A 23971-nucleotide genomic window follows, 5' to 3' on the forward strand; every position below is an offset into this window, starting at 1 on the left:
AGCCCCCGGGGCGAGTGCAGAGCTCGGCTGTGGTTTTCTCAAGGTGCTTTGAGCCGGGGTGGGGGGAGCAGCACCAGCACAGCGTGCTGCTGCAGGTCAGGATGCCTGGGATGTCAAGAGCATTCAGTAGGGGAGAGGAAAGCAGCAGCAGGATGAGCATCCCCAGCAGCATCCACGAGCACCGGCCGGGGCCGTGCTGCTCACCGTGTCAGAGCGAGCCTCCAGCAGGGCCGCCACTTCTGCTCAGTCTGTTTCATTTTCCCCTAAATCATCAGCCATTTCTCCTCTCAGGACTGGCCCCACTGCCTCTTTTCCACCAGGCTCCCTCCTTCCTCATTTTTGGTCCCGCTGCTTTTGTTTTTCATTCCTTCGCATGAAACATAAGCTGTGGCTTGCGTGGGCCGCGCCGCACTTCATCTTGGGACTTCGAAATTCTGTCTCTGCCAGATTTGACTCAGGAGCTGGTCGCGGGGTCACAGGGCATCAGCTGCTCTCCAGAGGAGAACAAAGTGGAGCTGGGTGAAGAGAGAGAGAGCAAAGCAGAGCCTGGCCGGGCTGTGTGCTCCTGGAAGCCCTTGGGCTTCTCAGCAAAGATGAGTCAGGCTCGGAGGAGAGGCTGTCAGGCCTGCGCTCAGAGGCAGGGCAGAAAGCAGAAGGCTCCTGCTCAGGCGTTTCAGATGGCTCTGAGGAGCCAGCCCCACTGTGACAAAGGCCCCGCGCTGCAGGGCAGCCGCTGCTCTGAACCTTTCTGTTGAGTCCGCAGCGCTCTCGGTTTCTCTTGCTGTTTCTGTCTGTCCTTTCCACTTATCCCCCGGTGGGAAATTCCTCTCCACAAGACAGATCACTCCTCGTCACATGAGGGCCCCTGGGTTCGCACAGGCCCCAGGAAAGCCCTCAGGCTCTCATAACTCACACCGCCAGAAGGCAAAGCAGAGGGCTTTTGGCAAAGCAGCCGGCTCAGCTCCTGACCCCTGAGGGTCACCAGCCGGCAGGACACAACCTCGGGGCCCTGCAGTGTCACGGGTGGCTGGGGCCAAGGCTCCAGCTGACAGCTGCTGGAGCCCCGGGGACGGCTCGCAGGGCCTCAAAGCTGGCCGTGCCCTGGCCACCACACACAGGCGTTTACAGGACACACAAAGACCAAGGGGCTGTCCCCCAGCCCCAGAAATAGGCAAACCGAAGCAGGAGGGCAGGGGCTGAGCCCAGGGGAAGGGAAAGTGAGAGCCCTTTCCTGGGGGCAGCAGCTCTGAGCTAGGACATGGCCGGCTTTGGCCGCTGTGGGGATGCGACATGGGCACAGGGGACCCTGTGGGGCTGCTGCTGTGCTCGGTAAGGCCCCTGGGCACGATGCCTGCCCTCTGGGCTCTGCTTCGCAGATCTAATTTAATACCGAGGTGGCAGAGGCAGACACGAGATGCCCTCCTGTTTTCCCTTTCTTGGTGATGTGCTGTTTTGTTCGGAAAAGCCCTGCGAGCCCTGCTCCTAGGGGCTGGTGGCAGGAAATGCCCAGCCTGGGCTGCAGGCTAGCGGTGCCTGAGTGGGTGGACAGTGAAGAAAAGTGGAAGTCGCTGCACTCTGACTTTCCTCCCACTGCGCTAACGCCTCCGAGACGTCACTGAGCCAGCCTCCGGGGGAAAAACAAGCGCTCGCAGCCTGCCGGAGCAGAGCTCAGCACCCCGCTCACCAGCCCAGCACTCGCAGAGGATGCGGAGCCGGCATGGCCCCTTGCGCCACCGCAGCCCTGGCCCTGTGCGCAGCCCTGCTCCTCGCCTGGCCGACACACGGTGAGTTCCCCACAAAACCCCAAGCCCCGTGCTCCCGGGGGCTGCTCCGTGCCCCCCACCCCGAGCCCGTGGCAATGGGGACTGAGACGTGGGAAGGCACGGGGATGGGTGGCAGGGGGAGACGCTGCGATAGGGACCTGCAGATCAGGTGTGACTTTGGGACGGCAGCGCCCACAGCCTCCTTTCACCCGGGGACCCCGCTTGGCCCTCACCTTTCCTGTTTGTTCCTCACTGTTCCTTTTCCCTATCTGTGAGCCTAAAGCCTTCATTAAGGCTCCAGCAGCAGCCTCACTGATTGCTGCTACCCGTTCAGCCGCGGGGCCTCGTACCGCTGAGCGCAGTGAGGTGCCCTGGCCGTTAACGTGCGCTCTGCGGGCGGCTGGCTGTTTGCTGCCAGACGGCGGCTACTGAGGAAGCGAGCACAGAGAGGGTGACAGATGTTATCGAGCGGTGTTTTGCTGCCAGGTGACAATACTGAAATTCAGGCAGGAGGTGTGAAAAAGTCTATTTTTTTTTTCCAGGCAGTAGATGAGCAAAACAGGAAGGCTGAATCCAAACAGAGAGCGTGCTGGCAGGCAGCGGTCAGGGGGCTCTTCTCTGGGGAGAGGAAAGCCACGAGGTGCTCTCGGCTGGGCCGAGCTGGGCGCTGCCTGCAGGAGAGGAAGAGAAAGAGGGGGGATGAGCAAATGCTGAAGTGTGGGACAGAAATGGGCAAACCCCTGTCTGGGGCTGAGCCTGCAGCTTTTCGGGGGGTGGGTGAACACCCAGGGTCACGGTCCAGGCGAACAACAGAGGTGGCCCCGGCTGCGAGCCCTCGGGGCAGCCTCGCCTGATGCCTTCGGTCCCGCAGGTGAGATGCTGTCAAAACCCACGGCCGTACGCTATGACACAGAGGTGGCGTATCACCTGCTGCGGTGGGAGCCGGGACACAACGCCCCCAGCGACGTCAGCTACGAAGTGGAGCACAAAGTGTGAGTACGGTGGCCAGGGACATCGGGGTTGTCTGCCTGGGATTGATACCGGCAGCAGTAGCCAGCACCATGCCAGCACCGTGCTCACCCCAGGCACTTCTCCCGGCAGCTACGGCACCAATTTCTCCTGGATGCCCATCCCAAACTGCATGAGGATCTGGGAGCTCAGCTGTGACCTCACGTACTACACCCTGGACCCCGAGCGGCGCTACTTCTCACGGGTGCGAGCCGTGTCCGGGAACCACACGTCCCTCTGGCAAAGGAGCAGCTCTTTCTCCCCGAGGGAAGGTAGGTGGAGGGCACGGTGTCAACCTGCTTTGGGAGAGATGAGAGCAGGGGGATGATGCCCTTGTGCCTTCCTGGAGGGCAGCTGGTCCATGGGGTGGGCCGGGACGGGGCAAAGCTCAGGATAGGCGGCAGAACAACAGCATCGGGCACGAGGGATGCTTGCAGCTCAGCCGCCTGCTGCAGGAGCTCTCAGAGCCACAGAGGGGAGACAACCCTGACGTGCTCTTTAAAATCCCTCATCTCCAGCCAGCCTGCGTCTGTCAGGCCAGAGCCTCTCCGTGCTGGGCAACAGCATCCACATGCAGCTGCAGATGCTCTTCAAGGTGGGGAACCGCACCGTTCGCTACGAAGACATTCAGAAGCACGCGAGGCGCTACAAGGTGTACGTCAGGAGGCCGCAGAACAACCACACGGTGAGATGAGTTGCTGGTCCCGTGGGGTCCACAGCCTGCAGGCAAGCATGGAGACCCTCCCTCCCATGCAGTGCAGCTCAAGTTGAAAGACTTTTTAAAGTTTGATTTATTTTTTAAAGCACAGTCCTACATAAAAGCCAATATTGAGCCAGAAATTATAGATATGTTTTACCGTAGATCTATGTAAACATATATAGATAAGTTTTACCTCTGAATGTTTTACTGTAGTGTGTCCTCCAACTCTCATGGGGGTTTGGGGTCTAGCTGCTATCAGCAGCTTTGCTCAGGGACCTTGCCCAGGGGATGGAGGAGGAGGGAGGAGAGTCCCAGCCCCAGCCCTGCCACAGAGGCAGGAGCTCTCGGGTACCAGCCCGCTCTCTCGTTGCAGTTTGAAGTGATAGAGACCGCTTCGGCGTTCCACATCCCCAACCTATTCTGGGACACGGAGTACTGCGTCAGCGTGGAGCCCGACGTGGCCAGCCGGGCCATCCGCGCCGTGCGCACCCCGGAGCAGTGCGTCACCATCGGCAAGAGAGACAGTACGTGGGGGAGCAGGGGACGGGGTGCCTCCCGGGACACTGACCCTCCTCAGCCCCCAGCCCCAGGGAAAGGCTCTGTGCCCACTGCAGGGTGATGTGAGCCACAGACTCCGTGTTTCCCACCTCACCTAGGCATGTCTTCTCTTGCAGGGAGCGCAGAGCTCGTCTTGGACATCGTCAGCACCATCTTGATCATCCTCTTCCTTTCGGGCTTCCTGGGGGTAGTGCTGGCCTGCATGTACATAAGGAAATCCGTGAGGCCGCCGTCCGTCCTGGTAAGGCAGCCAGGCACGCAGGCACCCTTTGCGGCTGGTGTAAGGGTGTTGACTTGGGCAGTGGCTGGGAGAGGCACGCCATGAACAGGGACAAAGCAAGGCTCACTCCCCTCTTTTCTCTCCCTCACAGAAGAATTTCATAAAGCAGAGCTCGCTCTGGGTGGAGCAGGAGTCCTCATCCTCGGGGATCACGGACGCAGACCCCGTCCAGCAGCTGTTCCTGTGCCAGAAGGAGCCCCAGCAGCCCAGCGCCCCCAGCAACATCAGCACAGCACAGCCGCCCCTGGACCCGGGCAGCAAGCTGCTGGCATGGCCTGAGGGCTGGGCACAGCTCCTGGGGCTGGCGGGGAGCAGGGACTGCAGCTGCACCAGCACTGACAGCGGCATCTGCCTGCACGCCTCCTCTTCCTCCTCCTCGTCCTCTTCTTCCTCCTCCTCGTCCTCTTCTTCCTCCTCCTCGTCCTCTTCCTCCTCTGAGCTGAGCCACCCTGAGGCCCAGGGCTACAAGCAGCAGCTGCCCGTGGGCAATGATAGTGGCGTGGGCTTGGAGAGCAGCATCCATCACCCGGCCAGCAGCCTCGTGGAACCTGGGCACGGAGGCGAACCCAGCCTTGGCCCCGCTGCCGGGCAGGACAGCCCCCAAGAGGTGGAATTTCGTGGGTACCTGCAGCAGTCCAAGGGCACGGTGGAGCCGAGGCAGGACCAGACCGATGGGGTGCCCCTCTCGGGCTGTGCAGTATCCCCTTGGGGCCCGGTTGGCACCGACGTTGTGCTGGACATAGACTGCTCCGAGCTGGCTGTGGCCAAAGGGTATTTGAAGCAGTCCTCTCCCGAGCCTCCCCGCAGCCACGTGCTGGACCTTGCTGCCCTGGGGACCATTCAGGAACTCCCTGCCTGGGACTGCTGCAGCCAGCTGGGGCCCCAAGCCCCCTCTCTGCTAAGCTATGGGGCTCCAGTTGTTTCCCCGGCCTCCAAAGCCAGCCCTGAACTCCTGAAGATCCCCTTTGACCCGAGCATCTTCAACACTGACCTCCTGGGGACGCTGGTCACCTCCAGCCTCGGCACCAACGACTGGCTCACGCTGCAGATCGACCCCCTGAGCGTGCTCGACGGGGGCAACAAGGACAGCCGCCTGTGAGCCGTCCCACCAGCACCGGCCCAACTACCTCCTCCACCACTGCCCCTCGGGAGCAGCTACTCTGATAAGCTACCGCTGACCCCTGAATGTCGCTGCCCCGGCACGGACTCACCCAGGACCGCCACTTCTGCTCCTTCTGGGGCTGCTTCCCAGCAAGGAGCAGCCCCCAGCCAGCGCCCCAGGTGACACTAACGGGACACGGGGACAGGCTGTGCTGCAAGGGCTCCGTCCGCTCCTCCGACCGCCGAGGACAGGCCAGCACCCGCGGTGGCACAGGCTGCAGGATGCGTGCTGGTGTCACCTGAGCCCAGCGGTGCCTGCCGCGCGCCTGGCCAGGGTGGCCCCATGCAGCACCGTGCTCACTGTCCTGCCACTTTTCACATAGATGTTATTTATTCTATTTAATTTGTAAATAGAGAAAGGAAGAACTGTTGATTATTTGCTCCATTCATCATTCGTCCCCTTCTAAGGCTTTCTGCTTTCAGGTATGGACACCTCCCCCCAGCAGACAAGGGCAACATGCCTTTGCCTTGCACAGCGAAGTGTTTTCACACCAGAACTAGGAAAAGGCGAGCAAACCAGCCCAGCTGGAGCTTCACACCCCTCTGAGGACCAGGATATGCTTTCCCAAAGGAGCGTGGTTCCCTGGGAGATGCAGCAAAACAGGGCCCTGAACACCTTGTGGTGGTTTTACAGGGGCAGCCCCCAGGGTCGTGGTGCGGGGGAAAGGCAGGAGAAGACAGGACCACCTCCAAGGTAGGGCAGAGCAAGCCTACGGTCTGGCTGTGTGTGGGGAAATAGTTTCTCTGTGAGTGGAAACAAGTGTGAAATGGGGAGGACTTACCGCAGGTTACCTTCACCTACTGCCAGGTCACTGGAAAGTTTTTCCAAAGACGCTTAGTTTCCCAGAAAGTTCACTGTGGGATAGTCCCTCGTGTCGATGTAAACCCAGCTCAGAGTACTTTTTCCAGGTGAAAACATGACTCACCGCAGTTAGGAGAACATTGCTGATGCACTGCTGCTTCCTTCTGTGCCTGGTGCTGCATTACCCGTATCTGAGATGCGCTCTCGCTGCCCGGGCAGCTCTGCCACCAGCTGCAGGGACCAGATGCTGCCACCCACCCGCAGTCCTCGTCCACTCCTCCTCCCATTTCCACGTTATTTTTCCTTGAGATATTTTTGGGGTTGGGGTTTTTGCTTTTTTTTTTTTTTTTCTTCTTTTTCAACTTCCTCTGAAAAACGTAGTCATCAGAACTCTGTGTGACTTTTTTTACACTCCTGACGTCAAGTCCTGTGGCCGGATCCAGGGCTGCGTCGGGTGCTGCCGGTTCCTGCTCGTCGTGAGAGGCTCCAGCTGGCAGCACCCAGGGGCCAAGGGACACGGCAATGCCCCCCCGGTGAGCAGCTGGGGCTCTCCTTTCAGTGAAATGGATGAGCTTGCCAGAAACCCACACACCTTGGCTTTGGTCGCTGAGAGCACGTCGGTCCCGCTGAGCGTGAAAGCTCCGGGCACTCACATTTTCCTTGCTGAAGTCACAGCCCAACACGCAGAGGATGTTCTTCTCCGAATCCCTCTGCAGGAGGTTTTTTCCTCCCTCCCTTGCTCCATGCGGCGTGTGGTGCTGCACCTCGGCCCGGGGGTGGGGGCTGCACCTGAGAAAGCACCTTTTCTCCCCAGCGCTGCCCCACGCAAACATTTCCAGAGCATTTTCAATAGCGTGGCACAAAGCCACCGGCATTTCACGGGAGCAAACTCTGCGAGGAGCAGCCTGGAGGAGGAGAGGCGAGGGGAAAGGCTGAGGGGTCTGCCCAGGACGTGTCCATCCGTCCCACCGCCTGCTGCCCATGGCACAAGCAGCAAGGGACTGGGATGCTTGGGCTGTGCACCCCCTGAGCTTTGGGGGGCAGCCCCATCCATGCCCCAGGACGGAGGGGAGGCATGGCCATTTCGTGCGGCCCCATTCCTGGTGCTGTGCTGAGCCGTGCCCTGCTCAGGTCTCACCCACGGGAAGGCAGCACCAAGCTGCAGAGCCCGAGCTGCCCCCAGGCTCCCACAGCCACCCCTTGGCCCCTCCGGACCACCCCCTTCCCACCCATGGCCATGTCCCCTGCGGTTTTGTCCCTCCTTACCCCCGCTCCCAAGCCCCTCACACAGTGGGGTGCAGGATGGGGCTCCCCACCCAGCTCTCGCTGGTTCCCCTGCGCGCAGCCACAGTGTCCCCGGGGTTTCTCTTCTCTCCTTTTCCTTCCAAGAAAATGATTCATAAAAAAACATTTACAAACGCCTCCCGCGAGGGCTGCAGCACGTATTGGCAGAGGGTGCTGTGCTGGGCACCCCCTGGGCACCCAGCTGGATGTGTGCCCGCAGAATGGGGGCTACGAGGACAAGTGGCACGCAGCGCACGCACGGTGGGACAGGAGCAAGGCGTCCTGGCCCCTTCTTACCAAGATGCCACCAGGCCACGGGCACTGATCCCCACCCCACAGTGGGCTCACGGTGTGCCGGGTGCTCTGGCACGGCGCAGAGCTGTCCCGGTACAGCCCCGGGGACCTGTCCTGCTGCGCCCCAGCCACCCTGGTGCCAGGCTGCCACGGCCCATGCAAGCCACACCAGAAAGCCACAAGGGAACCCACAGGGGCTTTCTGACACGTTCGCTCGCAGGGTCAGTGCAGATGGCAGAAATTTCCACATTGGCCCAGATATTTGGCTGAGGGAAATGCGAAGCAGTCTCATTTCCTTGCGCGTTTTCCCCTATTGCACAAAGCCGGCCCTTTCTGCGGCTCCTGGCTCTTCGGCGGGTTCCTCGCCCTTCTGCAGCCCTGCTCCGCCTGCTCCTGGGCGCACAGCCGGCTGGTCCTGAGCGCTGGGATGTCTGAGCCACGGGGACTGTGGGGACAGTTTGCTTCTCTTTAGGTGCTCGGGATGAAGCAGCACCCTGTTTCTTTCACTTCAAGCAAGGGGAGGCTGAGCCCATGCCCTGGCCCCAGGAGAGCAGCCAGCCCCTGGCACCTTTCGGCTCTGCCCATGGCCGGGGAGGGGACCACAGCTGCAGGGAGCAGATGAAGAAGCTCTGTAGAACAGAAACTGCTCTGTTCCAATTTTGGTAGAAATCCAGCATATCTGGGGGCTGTTTTTTGAAGAACTGAGAACAGAGGAACTCCCCCACGGCTGCTTTTGGTTGCTCTTTCTGTGGTTGCTGGCAGTGGGGATGAGACAGCAGGGGGAAGAAGCCAGGGCCGCGCTGGCATGGGGAGCACACGTGCTCCAGCCCCAGCCCCCTTTGCCCCCGGCCACGAGCCCGTTCTCAGGCCCATTATAGGGCACAGGAACAGCACTGCATGGCTGCCCCAGCCAGGGACGGCACAACACAAGCACAAAGCACCCAGTCTGCATCAGCCGCACCCTGTGGGCACCCTGCTGATCCCAAAAGCTGTGGGAGTGGGCAGCCACGGAACCCCCTGGCACGGGGAGCTCGCAGCATGGTCAGCAGAGCGCTGCGGCATGGGCCAAAGCCTGCAAGGGGAGAAATAAAACCAGAGCCCAGGGAAAGCCCCTGATGCCCCACAGGCTTGGGTAGGACTTTTAGAGGAAAAACCTTGGGACTATCCCAGGGAAAGCCACAGCCGGGACTACAAGAGGGGAAGGAGGCAGTGGGGTGCAGTATTTCTCACCCAGCACCCAAACACCGACGGCTGCACGGCCCCGCGCACACTGCGCCCAGGCTCTGCAGGGCAGCCGGGGGGCCACGATGCTGCAGGGGGGACACAAGTGGCTGGGGACACATGCAGGGAGTGGGGCCATGCTTACCTGCTTGCCAGCCTCACAGCCCCTGCTCTTGGAAGCGCACGTAGCCGCCCCCCGCCTCGCTCAGCAAGCCGCTGATGCTGAATGGTGGGGTCAGCTCCACCGCCACCGACCTCAGCCCGCTGCAGGGGAGGGAGAGGCATCAGGGGGCTGCCGGAGCCTCCCCGGGCAGCTGGGGGGTCCCCAGGGTATCATCATCCCAGGGAGGCACTGCCTGCAGGCGGCCAAGCCCGTATCCCACTTGGTGGGTTAGGGACTGGTGGGTGTTGGCAGCACCATGCAGGGGGCACCCCGTGAGCCCCGGGTCCCCGGGGCTTTGCCGCACGTGGCCTCACTTACCAGCTGTGGTAGAGGTTGAAGACAAAGTCAGGCCCTGGGGGGGAGGGAAGGAGAAGCTGTCAGAGGGCCCTGCGGTGCTCGGCCATGTGGCTGGGCACTTGCCTTCACCTGGTGGTGCAGGGCAGGGCAGGGACAGGACAGCCCACGGGACACGCGGCAGCACCAGGACGTCTCCAAATCACTCCTTGGCCTCTGAATCACCCAGCCTTGCCTCAGAGCATCCAAAAATCCAGCATGTGGATTTTGGGGACCGACAAGACGTGCTCCCCACACCCCAGGCCCTGCAGCCCCTTTCCTTTTCCCTCCCTGCCCCGCCAGTGCCCGTCCCCGCGCTCTGCCCATACTCACGGCGCCAGCACCGGCCCTGCTGGTAGCACCGGACAAAGGCATAGCCAAACAGGACCAGGATCAGCAGGGCCAGCCCAAGGCCCAGGATGAGCCCGAGCACACTGATGGGCTCTTGCCCTGCAAACCAGAGGGAGAGAGGGCTTTGCAGACAAACACCTGCGGGAGGCTGGGGATTATGAACACCACCTGGGGAAAACGGGGGAGCCGTGGGGCTGGGCTGCATCCCCCTGTGCCATCCATGCCTTTGGCTCAGGGGGCTGTGCTCCACAAGGCTCTCAAGCCTCGGACATGGAGACATGGAGCAGCTTGCTTCCCCCAGAGCCCCGTGCTGTGACCCTGCTCGTAGCACTGCATCCTCCGCTGCCCTGAGCACACTGCCGGCCGGGCTGCGAGCTGGGAAGGGAGCCCAGAGGGGAGTGTGGGTGACCTGCTGCCCTCAGCCCAGACAGGATGGAGAGGCCGTAAGCAGGAGCCCACGCTCCCCGGCAGCACGTCTGCTCCTGTTCCGGCCCCACCGGGACCTCACCGAGCCCCCGAGCGCCTTTTGGCCCCGAACCCCTGCGCTGTGGGGCCGGTGCCGTGGCGCATCCCCATCCCGCTCCCACCCGCGCTGCCCTGGCGTGAAGCCCTTGTCCGGGGGGGGCTCAGCCCCGCACCTCAGCCCTGGTTTAGGCACAAAGGAGGCGCTGCCGGGGGGCCGCGGGGCTGCTCCCCCCAGCACCGTGCCGGTTCCCGGCCGCGCAGCTCCCCCCAGAGGACGCGGCTGTCCCCGCGGGCCGGGGGAAGCCAACATCCCCGGGGGGAGCGCTGCTTGTCCCCGCTCCCCGGGGGGGTCCCGACTCCTGCTCGCCCAAATCCCTGCCCAAGCGCCCTCACGGAGCCTTCCTCGCCGTCCCAGTGGGCTCCGGATGAGCGCGGTCCCACAGGCACCCCAGCATCCCCGCACCTCTGGGGGTCAGGCAGTGGGGTTTGGGTTGGGAGCGACCTCAGAGCGTCCTGTTCCACCCCCTGCCATGGGCAGGGCCCCCTCCCAGCAGCCCAGGCTGCCCCCAGCCCCATCCAGAACAATTCCAGGGATGGGGCACCCACAGCTCCTCTGGGCAGCCTGTGCCAGCGCCTCCCCACCCACAGAGTAAAGAATCCCTTCCTAGTATCTAAACAGAGTAAAGAATCCCTTCCTAATATCTAAATCTACCCTCTGTCGGCTTAAAACCACCCCCCTTGCCCTATCACTGCACTCCCCAATTAAGAGTCCCTCCCCGTCTTTCCTGTAGGTCCCCTTTAGATACTGGGAGACCATTCCCCGGAATGTCCTTGCTGCCCAGTGCGCTGCCCAGTCCCACCATTACCGAGTGCAGGCACAGCTCTGGAGGCTGCTCTGGGTGCTGTGCCCAGGAGGGGACAGCAGGATTTGGCCACTTCCCTGGTGTGGGGGCAGCCCCCCGGTGCCGCTCACTGTGGGGGGGCTCGGGGCAGGTGCCCAGCACGGGGACGGGGCGCTGCGCCTCGCAGCGTCAGGACTGAGACAGCGGAAAGGGATGACCTAAGAGCAGCTAAATTTAGGCAGATGCCGGTGGGGTGAGAACATTTCCCCTGTGGTCACGGTGTTTACACAGCGAGCGACATCCCAGCCCGTCCTGCAGCCTGCAGCACTCGCTCCACCTGATGGGATGCGGCAGCCGCGGGAAGCAGCAGCGCATCGTGCCGCCAGCCCTCGGGGCGCGCAGCAGACGAGCAGGACCAGCCTGCCCTGTCCTCATGTTGCACCGTCCCGGCGGGGCGCAGGACACGTGGCAGCCCATGGATGTCCTCCTTCTGCTGGGCCAGGGGCGAGCCAGGAGCCCCAGGACCCCAGCAGGGCTGAGGGCAGGGAGTCTGCTCGCGGCGTGACTCACTGGGAGCTGCGGGGCAGGATGAGCGTGGTGCAATCGCCTCCCTGAATCAGCCGGCTGCCGAAACTGCCCTCTCCCCACGCCTGCTGCTGGTGGGAGGACGAGGGCGTGCTCCGTGCCCGGCTCCGCACCCAGCCTCTGCCCTCTGCCCAGAAGGTGCTCCCTGCCCTGACCTCCGCGCACCCAGCAGCGGCAGCGCGACACCACGGCAGAGCCAGGGCAGCGGCCAGACCTTGAGACCCTGGCCCCAAAGAGAGCAGAGGGCAGGGGAAGGTCCCCAAGCCCCTGCTTGTGCTGGAAAACATCTCCACCTCTGTTCAGTATGGGGAGAAAAGTGCTGTCTGCTTACCTGCCCCGGGGTCCATCCCCTGGTCTGATGCCTTCCTGTGGGAGCTGCTGGAGGCTGCCTGGGCTGGGAGCTGCTGCAGCAGAGCCTGGCGCGTCCTGCCTGTCCCCTCCTCGCCCGGTGACACTGCCACCTCACCGCTCCTCGCCCGCTGGCTCGACTGGTTCCCAGAGGAGAAAGCAGAGGAGCCCTGGCAGGCATCGCCCTCGCACCGGGGACGAGGCTTCCCTGTGCCCCAACCCGGGCTCGCCTCCGTGCAGGGCTGGGGGCGATGCGTGCCCACGCAGGCAGCTCTGTGCTCCTGCTGCGGACAGGATCGGGCCCCTGCTGTCACAGCTGGGAGCCCGAGGGACAGGGATCCCCCCCCCCCCAGCAGCGTCCCCTTTGGCACCAGGACCATGGGGTGATGACTGTGGAAGGGCAGGATGGAGAGGCACTGGGGACAATGTCCTGCAGACCCAAGGCCCCAGCAGCACCCAAGCAGCCCCACAGAGCCTCAGGCCAGCCCTGCCTGGCCCCTGCCTGACCCCAGACGTTGCCTGTGTCACCCCAAGGCTCGCACGGAAGAGGCCAAGTAAGAATGGCTGGGGCTGGGAAGCAGCTGTGCTCCAGGAAGCAAAGCCCTGAAGGCGCTCGGGGCTGTGACATAACATCTGCAAACCTCAGCTCCTTCCTCAAAGCCTTCGCCTAACCTCAAAAGAGGAAAAGCCGCTCCCTGCGCTGCCACCTCCTGCCCCACGGCTGCTCTGGGGCAGGGGGCCAGCGCTGGGCACTGGGATGCTCTGGGGGGCAGCCCCACGCTGGGAGGGGGTCTCCATGGCATGGCACAGGGGGGCAGCTCTGCACGTGGGGCTGAGCCTCTGCCCCATCCCTACTGGCCTGGCAGCACCCACCTCTTGAGCTGCTTTTGCTTTTAAGTGACAGTTTGGTCCCTGAAAATAGACAGTGTCCCAGGGCGGGCAGGAGAGTTCACTCCACCCTGCTGCCCCTTCAAACCCACCAGCTGCTCTCTGCCTCCACCAGCCCTGACACAGCCATGGCACAGACGCGAGCTCTGCCCCAATTCCCACCGCCGTGCACAGCCCCTGAAACCTGCCCACAAGCCCTAAGCTCCCAGCACAGCACCACGCACCCCCTGCCAGCTGCTGCTGCCCCCATCCACCCCACATGGACCCCACAGGCAGGGACGAGGCTGCAGCCTGCCCATGTCCCCACACACCCCAAGGGGGCCAAATCCTCACCAGTGAGCACAGGAGCAGCATCTCTTACCTGCACGAGGATGCCAGGATCACTGGTCAAGCTAACAGTCCCCAGGGCAGGCAGGGTCCTTGCTGCACCGGGGGGCCTGGCACGGGGAGGGGACACGTCCCCGGATGAGGAGCTGCAGGGACGTGATGCTCCGCAGCCTTCCCGCTGGCACAGTGCTCACACCTGGCAGCAGCTCCCCAGCTGTTGGGAAAGCTCGGTTACAAAAGGGGAAGGCAATCAGCTGCTCGGCACATCCTGCACACCCACCGCTTTCAGCAGGAGTCTGCACCAGGCCAGGCTTTCTAGCCAGGAGCCAACGGGGCCAGAGAGCAAGCTGCAGCCTCCCTGACCCCAGCCCTCTCCCTGCACCAACCTGCACAGCTGGAGAAGTGGCTCCTGTGCCCCCAAACCCAACGCCTGCCCTGCCTGGCAGCCAGCCGCTCTTTTTCCCAAAGCATGCATTCCTGGACATGCAGCCCAGCTGCATGTCAGCCACACACACACGACTTTCACAGCTCCGCGAGCTGCCCAAGCACCCAAAAGAGCTCTCTCCTGAAGCAGAGCTGGGGCCTGCAACCCCTCTGCCCACCCCTGCCATCCTGTGCAACATCAGCGAGTTCATCCAGCCCTGGGCAGCGATGGGGGGATGCCCACCCAAGAACACCCGTCTTCCCCACAGGGCAGGGACTTTGGAGAGGCCACCAGCAACCTCTGCTGCTTCCAGCTCACTGGGGCTCCTGCAGCCAGCCTGGGGCAGCAGCAGCAGCTCCCACGCGGCCGGACGCCTGCCTGCACCCACGGGTCACCTCCCCAGCACCGCTCGCTTTCCTCCCCACGTCACTGGTGCTGCAGGCACACGCAGACCGAGTGACCTTAGAGGCAGGGGCATGCGACGGCCTGGAAACCTCACGCATCGCCTCTCCTCCTTTCCTCCTCCACCTACAACAATCTCTATTTAAAACAACCCGGCGCAACGCGGAAGAGCTGGACAAAGAGCGGGGAGGCTGTGGTTCCTCTCATCATCGGGAGAGGGGCACGAAAAAATCCTGCTCTGTCTGTCAGCTCACTCGATAACTTATTTTGTGACAGTGGCTCCACGGGTGAGTCACTCCGCAGCGGTCGATCCTCCGGAGATTAGCAGAGGTGATGGTGCTGCTGATAGACCGGTGTTATATTACAATACAAATCATAATTCCTGTTTCACAACTCCCGTTGTGGGTTTTAAGGAGTGCTCGGGCGGTTCTGCCCCAGTGTTAGCACAGCGTCGGCACGGGGCGCTGGGAGCACCCCCGGCCCCGGCTCCCTGGGCGCTGGGGCACCCGTGGCCTCCCCGTGCCCAGGGTTTCCGCTGGGTTTCTGTGGGCAGAAGACCCCCCGGGAGCTCAATGGACATGGTGAGTGTCTGGCAGCCCGCTCCCTCTCCTCTGCCCCTCTCCGAGCCCCCAATTCCTTCCCCTGAGTACGGGCAGCCGGTGCCACCGCCGCCTGCAGCCCGACTGCTGGGGGGACCCATGCTGTCACCCCCCTTGCAGGGGCAAAGAGGCAGCCCCAGCCCAGAGCTGCTGCCGCCTGGGCAGGGCAGGGCTTCACCTGCAGCAGCAGCACCCTGCCGTGGGGGTAGAGGTGTCCCTGGGATGTTTCTCTTGGCCCTGTCCCCGAGCAGGGGGCAAGCAGGGCAGGCAGCGCGCCCCCCGGAGTGCCTGGCCCCAAAGAGGGCTGATCCCCACGCAGCTCCACGGTGGGTGCCTCTGCTCGCCTCGCAGGGCAGGGGATGTGCTGAGCGCTGCTTTCCGCAGTGCTTTTTTGTTATTCCTCAAGCAAAGCCACAGCCACCAAGCCCCAGCCTGGCACGCAGCCGCTCCCCGGGAGGGAAAAGCCTCCCTTGACGGAGCAGCCATGCGTGGCCCGGCCTGTGGCACCTCAAAACCCTCCAGCGGTGACACACCAGGACGAGGAGCTCAGCCCCTGCGTGGGACCAACACCCGCACGCAGCCGTGGGTTAAATCCCCTGCAGCCATGGGGTTAGCCAGTCTCAGAGCACCGCGCCGTGCATAGCCCAGAGACCTGTGTCGGAGGTGATTTTGCACAGGAGCATCCCCCCTGAGCTTGCTCAGGAGCACAGAAATCATCAGAGTCCCCACGGCTCCTGGGCTGGTGTTTGCCCTTGCCCAGCCGAGGGGGTCACAGCTGTATTCATGGGCACAGGAGCACAATGAGTTACGGCAGCAATGGTTTCCCAAAGAAGTTACGTGCTTACACCCCCTGCAGGAGCTGGCACGGCTCTTGCTTCGAATGTAACCAGTGCAGCTCTTGCTTTTAGGGTGGCTTTCGGAGTAAGTGGGTGCTCTTGGAAAAGTCTATTTTGTAGTGAGGATGCTCATGGGCTGAAAGAAATACAAACCAAACCCACACTGGACAATACCTGCTCCAAGCAGCAGCACCTCCACGTCGCCCCTTCCACCTGGGTCCGCCCTGGACCCCCACAGTGCTCCTCAGCCGAGGCCCTGGGACCGTTCCAGCAGGAACCGTTAGCATCCCATTATCTGGGCCATCCCCGGCCCCAGATGACACAGGAGGCCAGCATCAGGAAGGACCAGCCCTGCACGCCCTCGGCCGGCTCCGCTGGAGGCCGGAGGTGGCGTTGGGAGCGAGCCGGGCCGGCGTTGCAAAACTCCCTGCGGTGCTGCAGGCACCGTGCGTGCCAATAAGCAGCCGGCTCGAGGGAATTTCTCCAGGGGGCCCGGGCAGCAGGAGGCTCAGACACAGCCCCACGGCCCCACCAGCAATGGGCAGGATCCAGCCCTGCCCTGCACAGGACACTTCTCCTTCCCAAGCACCGGAGCAGCCCGAACCAGCAGCCCAAGTGGTGCAGCAGGGCCACGATGGGGAAGAAACGTCTTTTGTGCTAACCTGGGGCTGGAGCACGGCTCCTTTCTAGCTGTCCTGCATCTCCAGCCATCCCGAACTGCTCTTCAGAGCCCAGATCTGTGGGATTATTGCAGTCATCTTCGTCTCCTTTGCCTCTATTCACGCTCGGTCCAGGCCCTGCGAAAAAAGCTCAAGTCTTACCTGTGGGGTTCAGAAGCACAGCTGAGGAAGCAGCCTCACTCCGGGCCGGACGGGCATTAAATGGGGCACAGGAGAGCCGCACCCCACCGCCTCCGAAGGCAGGAGGCTGCCTGCAAAACGCACACTATCAGGAAGCAACAGCGAGCTGCACGGCACAAACATGGGTGCAAAACAGGGCAGGAGGAACATGCAGTGTCCGCCTGAAACCCACCCGGCGGGGCTCTGAGCTCAGCCCAGCACCACGCTGGGCGAGGTGCAGCCTGCGGCAGCCTCCCTCCTGCAGCCGGGCATCTCCCAGCAGGAGCTGGTACGGACAAAGGGCCGGGAGGGAACCGAGCAGGATCAGTGCCCCGTGCACAGCTGTGTTTGCCGTGTCTCCTAGCAGCAGCACAGCCCCCCCAGAGCCCTCGTTCCCAGCGCTGGGTCCTGTGGCAGCTCTGCCAGCCCTGTGTGAGCACAGCCATGCCTGCTGGAGCAGACTGGGGCTGTGCCACTGGTTTTCTGTCCCCAGACTGGGCCGGCCGAGGAACAAAACCCCGCCGTGACATATCTGGGTGGCACGGCCCAGCAGGCACACGTGGTTTGACTCAGGGTCTCTTGGTGCATCAGGAAGTGCTGCTTTCATAAAACCTGAAGTTTTAAGCCTGCGTTGTGTTAGGACAATAAATCTGTGACCGAACAGCTGGGTACTGGAGCTGTACTGGTGACGATCGCGGAATGACCCGACTGGTCACCCCAGGTGGTGCTGCTCTGGGACACGGCATCCTCCTGCTGCCACCTCCATCCCCAGCAGGTCTCTGAAGCAACCTCAGCTTCAGGCTGGGGCAGTTTCCCTGCTAATCCTGCCCACGGGCCTCGAGTGAGCCAAAAAACAGCTGGTCCCTGGGCTGCCCAGGCAGGGCTGGTGCTTGGTGCTCTCTGGCTGCCCTCCGGGGGGGGGGGGGGGGGGGGGGACAGGGCACGTTAAGCCTGGCACTCAGTGTGGCAATCACCATGAGGCAAGCAGGGCATGTTGCTGCAGACCCTTCCCCAGCTGCCACCCCCTTTTCCCTGCCGTTCCAGCCCACTGACTGCTTTTCCCTTCTGCTTTGCAGGACTCAGCCTCCGAGCGGCTGAACGGCAGCGGAGGTAATGCCCACGGGGACCGGGGTGCTGGGAGGGGGGCAGGCAGGGCAGAGCCACCCTCCTCTGCATTGCAGGTCCCAGCACAAGACCCAAAACCTGCTCGGTGCGGCAGTCCTTTATGCGGGTCGGCATCCCTGTCCTGGTGGTCGTGCTCAGCCTCGCCTGCCTGGCTGGGATCGGGCTCCTGGGTGCGCTCCTGCTCCCCTCTCCCTCCTCCTGGCTCGGCTGGGGGCGGCTCTGCCACCGTCCCACTGAGCCCCAGCCGGCAGCAGCAGCTCAGCGCTGAGCTCCCCGTGTGCCCCCAGTCAAGGCTTACCTGGACTACCACTACTTCTTCTGCAAGCAGCCCCTGAGGCTGCTGCCCCTGAGGCGGGTCTGCGACGGGGAGGCAGACTGCCTGCACGGTGAGGACGAGGCCAGCTGTCCCCAGCACGTCCCCGAGGGGCCGCAGGCTGGTGGTGAGTCCCGGGCGCCTTATAAAAGCCCTGCTCGCAGCTGCTGCTGTGAGCCCCCGCCTGCCCAAGTCCCCCCTGGACAAAGGTGACCGTGTGCCTCCCTGCAGCCCGCGTCTCCAGGGACAGATCCATCCTGCAGGTGCTGAACAGGAACACCGGAGCCTGGTCCTGCGTCTGCCACGACCACTTCAACCTGGCCCTGGCCAAGGCAGCGTGCGAGCAAATGGGCTACAGCAGGTGGGGGGCTGCCATCGCCGCAGCCTCCCCTTCCCTCCCTTCTTTGTGGTGCACAAACCGCTTCTCGTGGGCCTTGCTTTGCTTTCCCAGCCCTGCTCTGATGGGCTCAGCCCATGCAAGCACAGCACCGTGCTCGGTGACCCCAGCACCATCCCCACCCTGCCCTGCTCCCAAAGCCTGGCAAGCCCCAGGGGAGCTGCAGCAGGGCTGGTGTGTGGTGCTGAGCGGGGGTGCTGCGCACAGGTGCAGGCAGGGCTGGGGTCCACAGCTGCAGCGCGGTGCTGAGCCCCAGCTGTGCCTGGATCCTGGGCAGCTTGGAGGAGGGGGGGCGTGGTAACACCAGGTTTGCTGCCCTCTCTCGGTGTCCTCTTTCCCTGTACCCCCCAGACCCTTTTCCACTGGGGTCTTTCTGCCAAGGGTCCCATCCCCTTTCCTAAGCTCGTGCTTCCTCTGCACCTCGCCAGCTCCTTGTTGGGGCCATGGGTGAACATTCGGGACCTGACTGTAAAGCCTCCACCCTTTTAGAACGGCATAACCCCACCTTTGGCTCAGCCCGAGCCACAAACCAGGTTCCCAGGCTCCCAGAGGAGCTCCAGCCCCAGCCCCAGCCCTCTCCCAACATCCCCACACTGAGCCGGGGCCGTGCACCCCCGTGCCGTGCTCTGACCCGTGCCCCTTCTCTTCCAGCACCCCGACCTTCCGAGCAGTGGAGGCGGGCGCGGGGCAGCCCCTGCCTCCCTGCGACCTGGTGCTGAGCGAGGGCAGCCTGCAGGTGCCCAAGCCAGGCAGGTGAGCACCCGTTGGGGCCGTGCCACCCGTGGGAGCCTGCCCGGTGCCGAGCTGGGGCCACTCCTGCACCGAACCCAGCCCTTTTCCTCCCTCTTCCAGGAAATGCCTCTCCGGATCGGTTGTTTCACTCGTTTGTTCCAGTAAGTACGGGGACCTGGCTGCGCCCTGCGGGTGTGCAAAGCCTCTTGCTGTTCCCAGCACGGCCCCTTTGTGCCTCGAGAGCTGGGCTCTGGCCCTCGGCCCGGCCCTTCCCTGCTCCCTGTTTGCACGAGAAAACTTAGGTTTAAGTGGTGCTAAGCTGGCAGAAAAATTGAGACACCTAGGAGAGGCTCAACCGGCCGCCGGGATGGGTTTGTTTTTGGTGATGAGAGTTACCCTGACGAAACAAAGCCAGCTGGTGGGCTGGAGGAGGGAAGGCCGGGATGAGCTGTGCAAATAGAGAACAAAACAGGGGGGTGCCAAGTGTCCCACCACGGGGTGGCACGGGCAGCATCACGAGGGGCGAGGTGCCCGGGCAACAAAACCTCCATGCTCCATGGGTGGAGGGGAGCAGAGCACAGGTTCCTTCCCTCCCCGCCGCCGGAGCTAACGTCTTGCTTTGCCCCCTCTCCGCGCCACCCGGCCAAAGGCTGCGGCGAGAGCGTGAGGACGCCGCGCGTGCTGGGCGGGAGGCCAGCGGCCATCGAATCGTGGCCGTGGCAGGTAAGCCTGCAGTACAGGACGGAGCACATCTGCGGGGGCAGCATCATCGACCCCAGCTGGATCCTCACCGCGGCGCACTGCTTCAGGTGAGTCAGCCAGTGCGCGTGGCACCGCACCATGCCGGGGCTCCCCGGGGGCAGGTTCCTCTCTCTGGTGGTAGGTTGAGGCCGTGTGTTGATTAAATGTTCCCTAATTAACACGCCTGCACAGGGCTTTGTGCCCCCTGGTCCAACGCAGCCGGGTGGTGCTGAGCAGGGCAGCGTGCAGGCAGGGCTTTGCTGCCTGTCCCCGCAGCAGTCACGGAGGGGAAAGGCAGGAGGATTAACACGTGTCCGTGCCCAGGAACAACCTCATCCTCCAGAGCTGGCGAGTGAAGGTCGGCTCTGACCTCCTCTCGGGCTCCACCACCCTGGCTGTGGAGAAGGTCTTGCTGGCCGAGGTGACGCCGCCGTCCCCCAAGAACAACGACATCGCCCTGGTGAAGCTGCAGTCTCCCCTGCAGGTCTCAGGTGACACACGGTGCACGTCGCCCTGAGGGGCTGGGTGAGGAGAGCGAGGCCATGGGTGGCCAAGGCACCAAGCAGCGGTGCAAGGAGTGCCTTGCCTTAGCACCTAAATGCCTCCTAGCACCTCGCACCCAGCTGTGCAAGCACCCAGGGTCCTGGGCTTCCCATGCACAGGGTGCGGGGGGATCGAGGCGTTAACTGCCCGGGCTGTGCTGGCTGCACGGGGTGCAGCCAGGCTGGGCAGGGGCACCTCACCGAACGCCTCCTGTGCCTCGCCTCTCCCTCGCAGACAGAATCAAGCCCATCTGCCTGCCCTACTTCGACGAGGAGCTGGTGCCAGGCACGTCCCTGTGGGTGACAGGCTGGGGCTACACAAAGGAGCACGGTGAGCGGGACGGCATCGAGGGATGCACCCCTGGAGGAGGGCAGAGCCCCCCAGCAGCGCCCTTCCTCCCTGCTCCTGGCTCGCCTGAGTGGCCGTGCTGGATTTTGCACAGGGAAATTGTCGGAGACCCTGCAGCAGGCGGAGGTGAAGCTGGTCGACACCACGAGCTGCAACCTGGCTGCGTACCACGGGGAGGTGACGGAGAAGATGCTGTGCGCTGGCTTGCCGCAGGGCGGGGTGGACACCTGCCAGGTGAGGGGCGACACGGCACCGAGCATCCCCCCGGCACAGAGCACCTGTGGGGGGCCTGATCCTCAAAGAAGGGGCTGGTTCCTCCACATCTATTGATAAACCAGCTCAAGGGATGAGCCACGGTCCTGGGAAGTTGCTCCGAGTGATTTGGGGTGCGATGACAGCGCTGGGTTTCCCCGCTGCTTTCCCACCCCTGGGAACCAAGTCTGGGGCTCCTCGGCCCTGCTCAGGCACTCGTCCTTGGCAGGGGGACAGCGGCGGGCCCCTGATGTACCTGGGCAGGCACTGGCAGGTGGTGGGCATCGTCAGCTGGGGCCAGGGCTGCGGCACCCCCAGCACGCCCGGCGTCTACACCGGCGTCCGAGCCTACCTCAACTGGATCTACACCATCCGCAGGGTCAGTGCACCCGCACCCAGCGCCACAGGAGCCCCGTGTGTGGCCCTTGGCACATGTCTCGGGGTGGTCACGGGCTCCTCGGTGGCACTACAGGGAAGGGAAGTGAGGTGATGGGACTTGGGGGGTGCTGGGGCATGAGGGGTGTTGCAGCTGCTGGGACCCAAACCAGCAACTTAATGATGCGACTATTTAGGCTGCCCCCTGCAATTCCTTCTCTCCCCCTCTTTCTGCTTCCAGTCAGAGCTCTGAGACCTGCCGGGACAGGTCCCCCCCCCAGCCTCCCTCCCCGTCCCCGTTCTCTTGGCTGCCTCGGCTCCAGCAGCAGCTGGGACCAAACTCACAGTGCTAGAGCTGAGCAGTGCCTCCTGAGCCCTCGCTGGCACCGTGGCCGAGGATGCCAGGGGCTGCCCAAGGAGGCAAAGGGCAGCTCGGAGCAGCGGTCACCGATACCATGAAGGAATCCGAGTAGCTCAAGCTCCCTTCCGGAGAGAGGTTAATTTATTGCCCTGTGCTGATCCTGCACTGTCAGGGTCTGCGCTGCTGTTTGCTCATTATTGTCTTACAGAGAGAAATGATTGTTGTGCTATCCCCATTAAAAGAAAGGATTTGTTTTTTTCATGCAGCCTCGGAAGGCTTTGTCCCACTTGCTCGCAGGGCCATTTTTGTGCGCCCTGCTGGGAAGCAGCAGCCACCAGCCCGGGATGAGCAGGCACCGAGCTGCCACCGCTCAGCCCCGTGAACACCCACAGCAGTCCCAAGCGGAGAGGTTCCCGGTCAACTCAAACTTTATTTCACTCAAGGCAAAGCTAACTAATCCCCTACAGTGCAAAATGCCTTAGAAGTCGTCGCAGAGCGTGTGGTACACGCCCTGTGTTGATTTGCAGGGATCCCTACATGTGTTTATATATGCTTACACACGTATGTGGCCATCACAGCTCACACCCTGGCCCTGCCTTCGCCCTGGCACAGCCCCTGTAGCTGCAGGGAGCCACAGCAGAGCTGGCACGAGCCCCTTTGCTCCCCCCGAGCCCACCACACCGCACACATACGTGCATAGATAGAGTTGCATTTCCCAAACTGGTTATGTTGACATCGTCCATCAAGCCAAAGGAGCAATCCATGCATAGTACGGCACTGCATAGCCCGCGGTACGCGGAGCTGGGGCCAGGTATCGTCTAAAAAAAGGCTGACGGGTTAGGACAGCTAAAAACAGTTCTTTTAAAAAAAACTCCTTCCTCCCCTCGCCGTCCTCTCCCATTTCTGCGAGGGTGGGCTGGGGGCTCGGGGGGCAGCGGGGAGGTCTCACGCTTCCTCCCAAGCTCTCATGCGTGACGAGGGCACCCCACAGCACCTGGCAGCACCCTGCCTTTCGCCCTGGGGTCTCGGAGCACGTTGCAAAGCGGCGCAGGGAGCCTCGCACCCCCTGGGAGGTAAATGGGGTTTGCTGCGCCCATTTCACAGATGGGAAGACTGAAGAAGAGGAACCAGTGGTTCGCCTGGGGGTCCCCAGGGGCAGGGGGGGAGTGGGAGCCAGGGCCCAGCTCCCATTTAAGCAGCAGCCGAGGAAACCTGCCCCAGGCCACTGTCCCCACGTGTCCCTGTGTGCCAGGTATGCCCTGCAGCTGTCGGGTAAGGCAGCCCCCAGCCTTCCTCCTCTGCTCTCCCCCATATCCTCGCCTACCTCCCCTCCAGGTGCAAAGCCTCTGTGGCTGGGGAAGTGCAATGCTCCCCTCATGCTGCTGGGAAAGGGGTGGGAACAGCCCCATCCTGTCAACGAGTGGAGGGGAAACTGGCAGGGAACAAATCGCGCCCTAAAGGACAACCTGAACTGCATCTGTAGGGTTAACTCGTCCCCCTTCCTGTTCCACGTCCAGCTGCAGCCCTTGGGAAAAAGGCTGGTTTGTGTTACAGTTCTCCTTTCCTCAGAAGCCCAGGGAGGCTTTTTGGGGTCCCCTGCACAGGGGCAGCACGACGGTAGGCACGCAGCTCCCTAACAGCAGCTGCTCCAGGCCTGCACCCCCACTGCAGGCCCCCTCTGCAAGAACCCCCGGCTTCCTGAGCACCCCTCACCCAGCGACCCTGCAGCACCTCTCGGCTGTGAGCTGGGGAAGCCTCACAGCGAGCCCTGAGAGGCAGAGCCCTGTTGGTATCCCCTTTTACAGATGGGGAAAAGTGAGGCACGGCGAGGCCCCAGGGTCACCCCGCCGGCCCGTGGCAGGACCGGGATTGGGATGGGGCAGCCCTGGCCCTGCTCCTCTCGCCAGGGCCCGACCGTGCCAGTTTTCCTCCAGGAGAGGGAAGTGCAACCAGCCCTTTTCCCAGGGGAATCTGATATAAAAATATCCGCTTAACGAGTTAAGCCCTGGCCGCTCGGCCCTGAGAGCATCCCTGCCTTCAGGAGAGGGGAGGATGAGGAAGGGCAGAACCGACACCAGCCCAGGGAGGGATCCTGGAGCGGCAGCCCCCACGGGGTGCCAGCCGAGGAGCTGAAGCCGAGCCGTTCCTGCAGCCCCACGTCGCCCCCACTCTGCCCCATGTGCCGGCCCCACGGTGAGTTTTGCGCACCCTCACCCTGCTCCCCCAACCACCCACATGAAGCTCAGCATCAGAGCAAAACGAGACACCCCAATCTCATCGCACCCCTGACCCCCGGGCACGCCGGGCCCCC

At 63.0% G+C, this 23971-nt stretch overlaps 3 protein-coding genes across 9 annotated transcripts; 2 read left to right on the forward strand and 1 right to left on the reverse strand.

Annotated features, from left to right (window-relative positions):
• The first annotated feature begins 1368 nt into the window (after positions 1 to 1368).
• IL10RA (interleukin 10 receptor subunit alpha) lies at positions 1369 to 5841 on the forward strand. The gene is made up of 7 exons (XM_013187271.3): positions 1369 to 1784; positions 2635 to 2755; positions 2865 to 3043; positions 3290 to 3456; positions 3845 to 3995; positions 4146 to 4270; positions 4401 to 5841. The coding sequence occupies exons 1-7, from the start codon at positions 1718 to 1720 to the stop codon at positions 5406 to 5408; spliced, it is 1818 nt and encodes a 605-aa protein (XP_013042725.3). The 5' UTR covers positions 1369 to 1717; the 3' UTR covers positions 5409 to 5841.
• On the reverse strand, positions 3450 to 17308 carry SMIM35 (small integral membrane protein 35). Of its 6 annotated transcripts, XR_010826139.1 has the most exons (10): positions 16667 to 17297; positions 16297 to 16431; positions 13408 to 13587; positions 12142 to 12298; positions 9901 to 10017; positions 9553 to 9586; positions 9217 to 9335; positions 6253 to 8455; positions 4124 to 4227; positions 3450 to 3886 (listed from the first exon to the last, which is right to left on the reverse strand). XR_010826139.1 is itself a non-coding variant. In XM_066981065.1 (8 exons), exons 4-7 carry the CDS (start codon positions 12155 to 12157, stop codon positions 9230 to 9232), a joined length of 273 nt encoding a protein of 90 aa, XP_066837166.1. In that variant the 5' UTR covers positions 12158 to 12298; positions 13408 to 13587; positions 16297 to 16431; positions 16667 to 17308; the 3' UTR covers positions 6402 to 8455; positions 9217 to 9229. The 6 variants fall into 6 exon arrangements, 3 of the variants coding, with proteins under 3 accessions (XP_066837165.1, XP_066837166.1, XP_066837164.1); XR_010826137.1 differs by having other exon boundaries at positions 4124 to 8455; positions 16667 to 17223; XM_066981065.1 differs by lacking the exons at positions 3450 to 3886; positions 4124 to 4227 and having other exon boundaries at positions 6402 to 8455; positions 16667 to 17308.
• TMPRSS4 (transmembrane serine protease 4) lies at positions 14639 to 21925 on the forward strand. Of its 2 annotated transcripts, XM_048063454.2 has the most exons (13): positions 14639 to 14780; positions 17550 to 17583; positions 17655 to 17768; positions 17886 to 18038; positions 18143 to 18272; positions 18960 to 19061; positions 19161 to 19201; positions 19690 to 19849; positions 20106 to 20272; positions 20559 to 20654; positions 20767 to 20906; positions 21154 to 21303; positions 21541 to 21925. In XM_048063454.2, the coding sequence occupies exons 1-13, from the start codon at positions 14772 to 14774 to the stop codon at positions 21550 to 21552; spliced, it is 1308 nt and encodes a 435-aa protein (XP_047919411.2). In that variant the 5' UTR covers positions 14639 to 14771; the 3' UTR covers positions 21553 to 21925. The 2 variants fall into 2 exon arrangements, with proteins under 2 accessions (XP_047919411.2, XP_066837163.1); XM_066981062.1 differs by lacking the exon at positions 21154 to 21303.
• Positions 21926 to 23971: the final 2046 nt, after the last annotated feature.

The sequence above is a fragment of the Anser cygnoides genome, chromosome 21, assembly GCF_040182565.1.
Source record: "Anser cygnoides isolate HZ-2024a breed goose chromosome 21, Taihu_goose_T2T_genome, whole genome shotgun sequence".
Taxonomy (NCBI): Eukaryota; Metazoa; Chordata; class Aves; order Anseriformes; family Anatidae; genus Anser; species Anser cygnoides.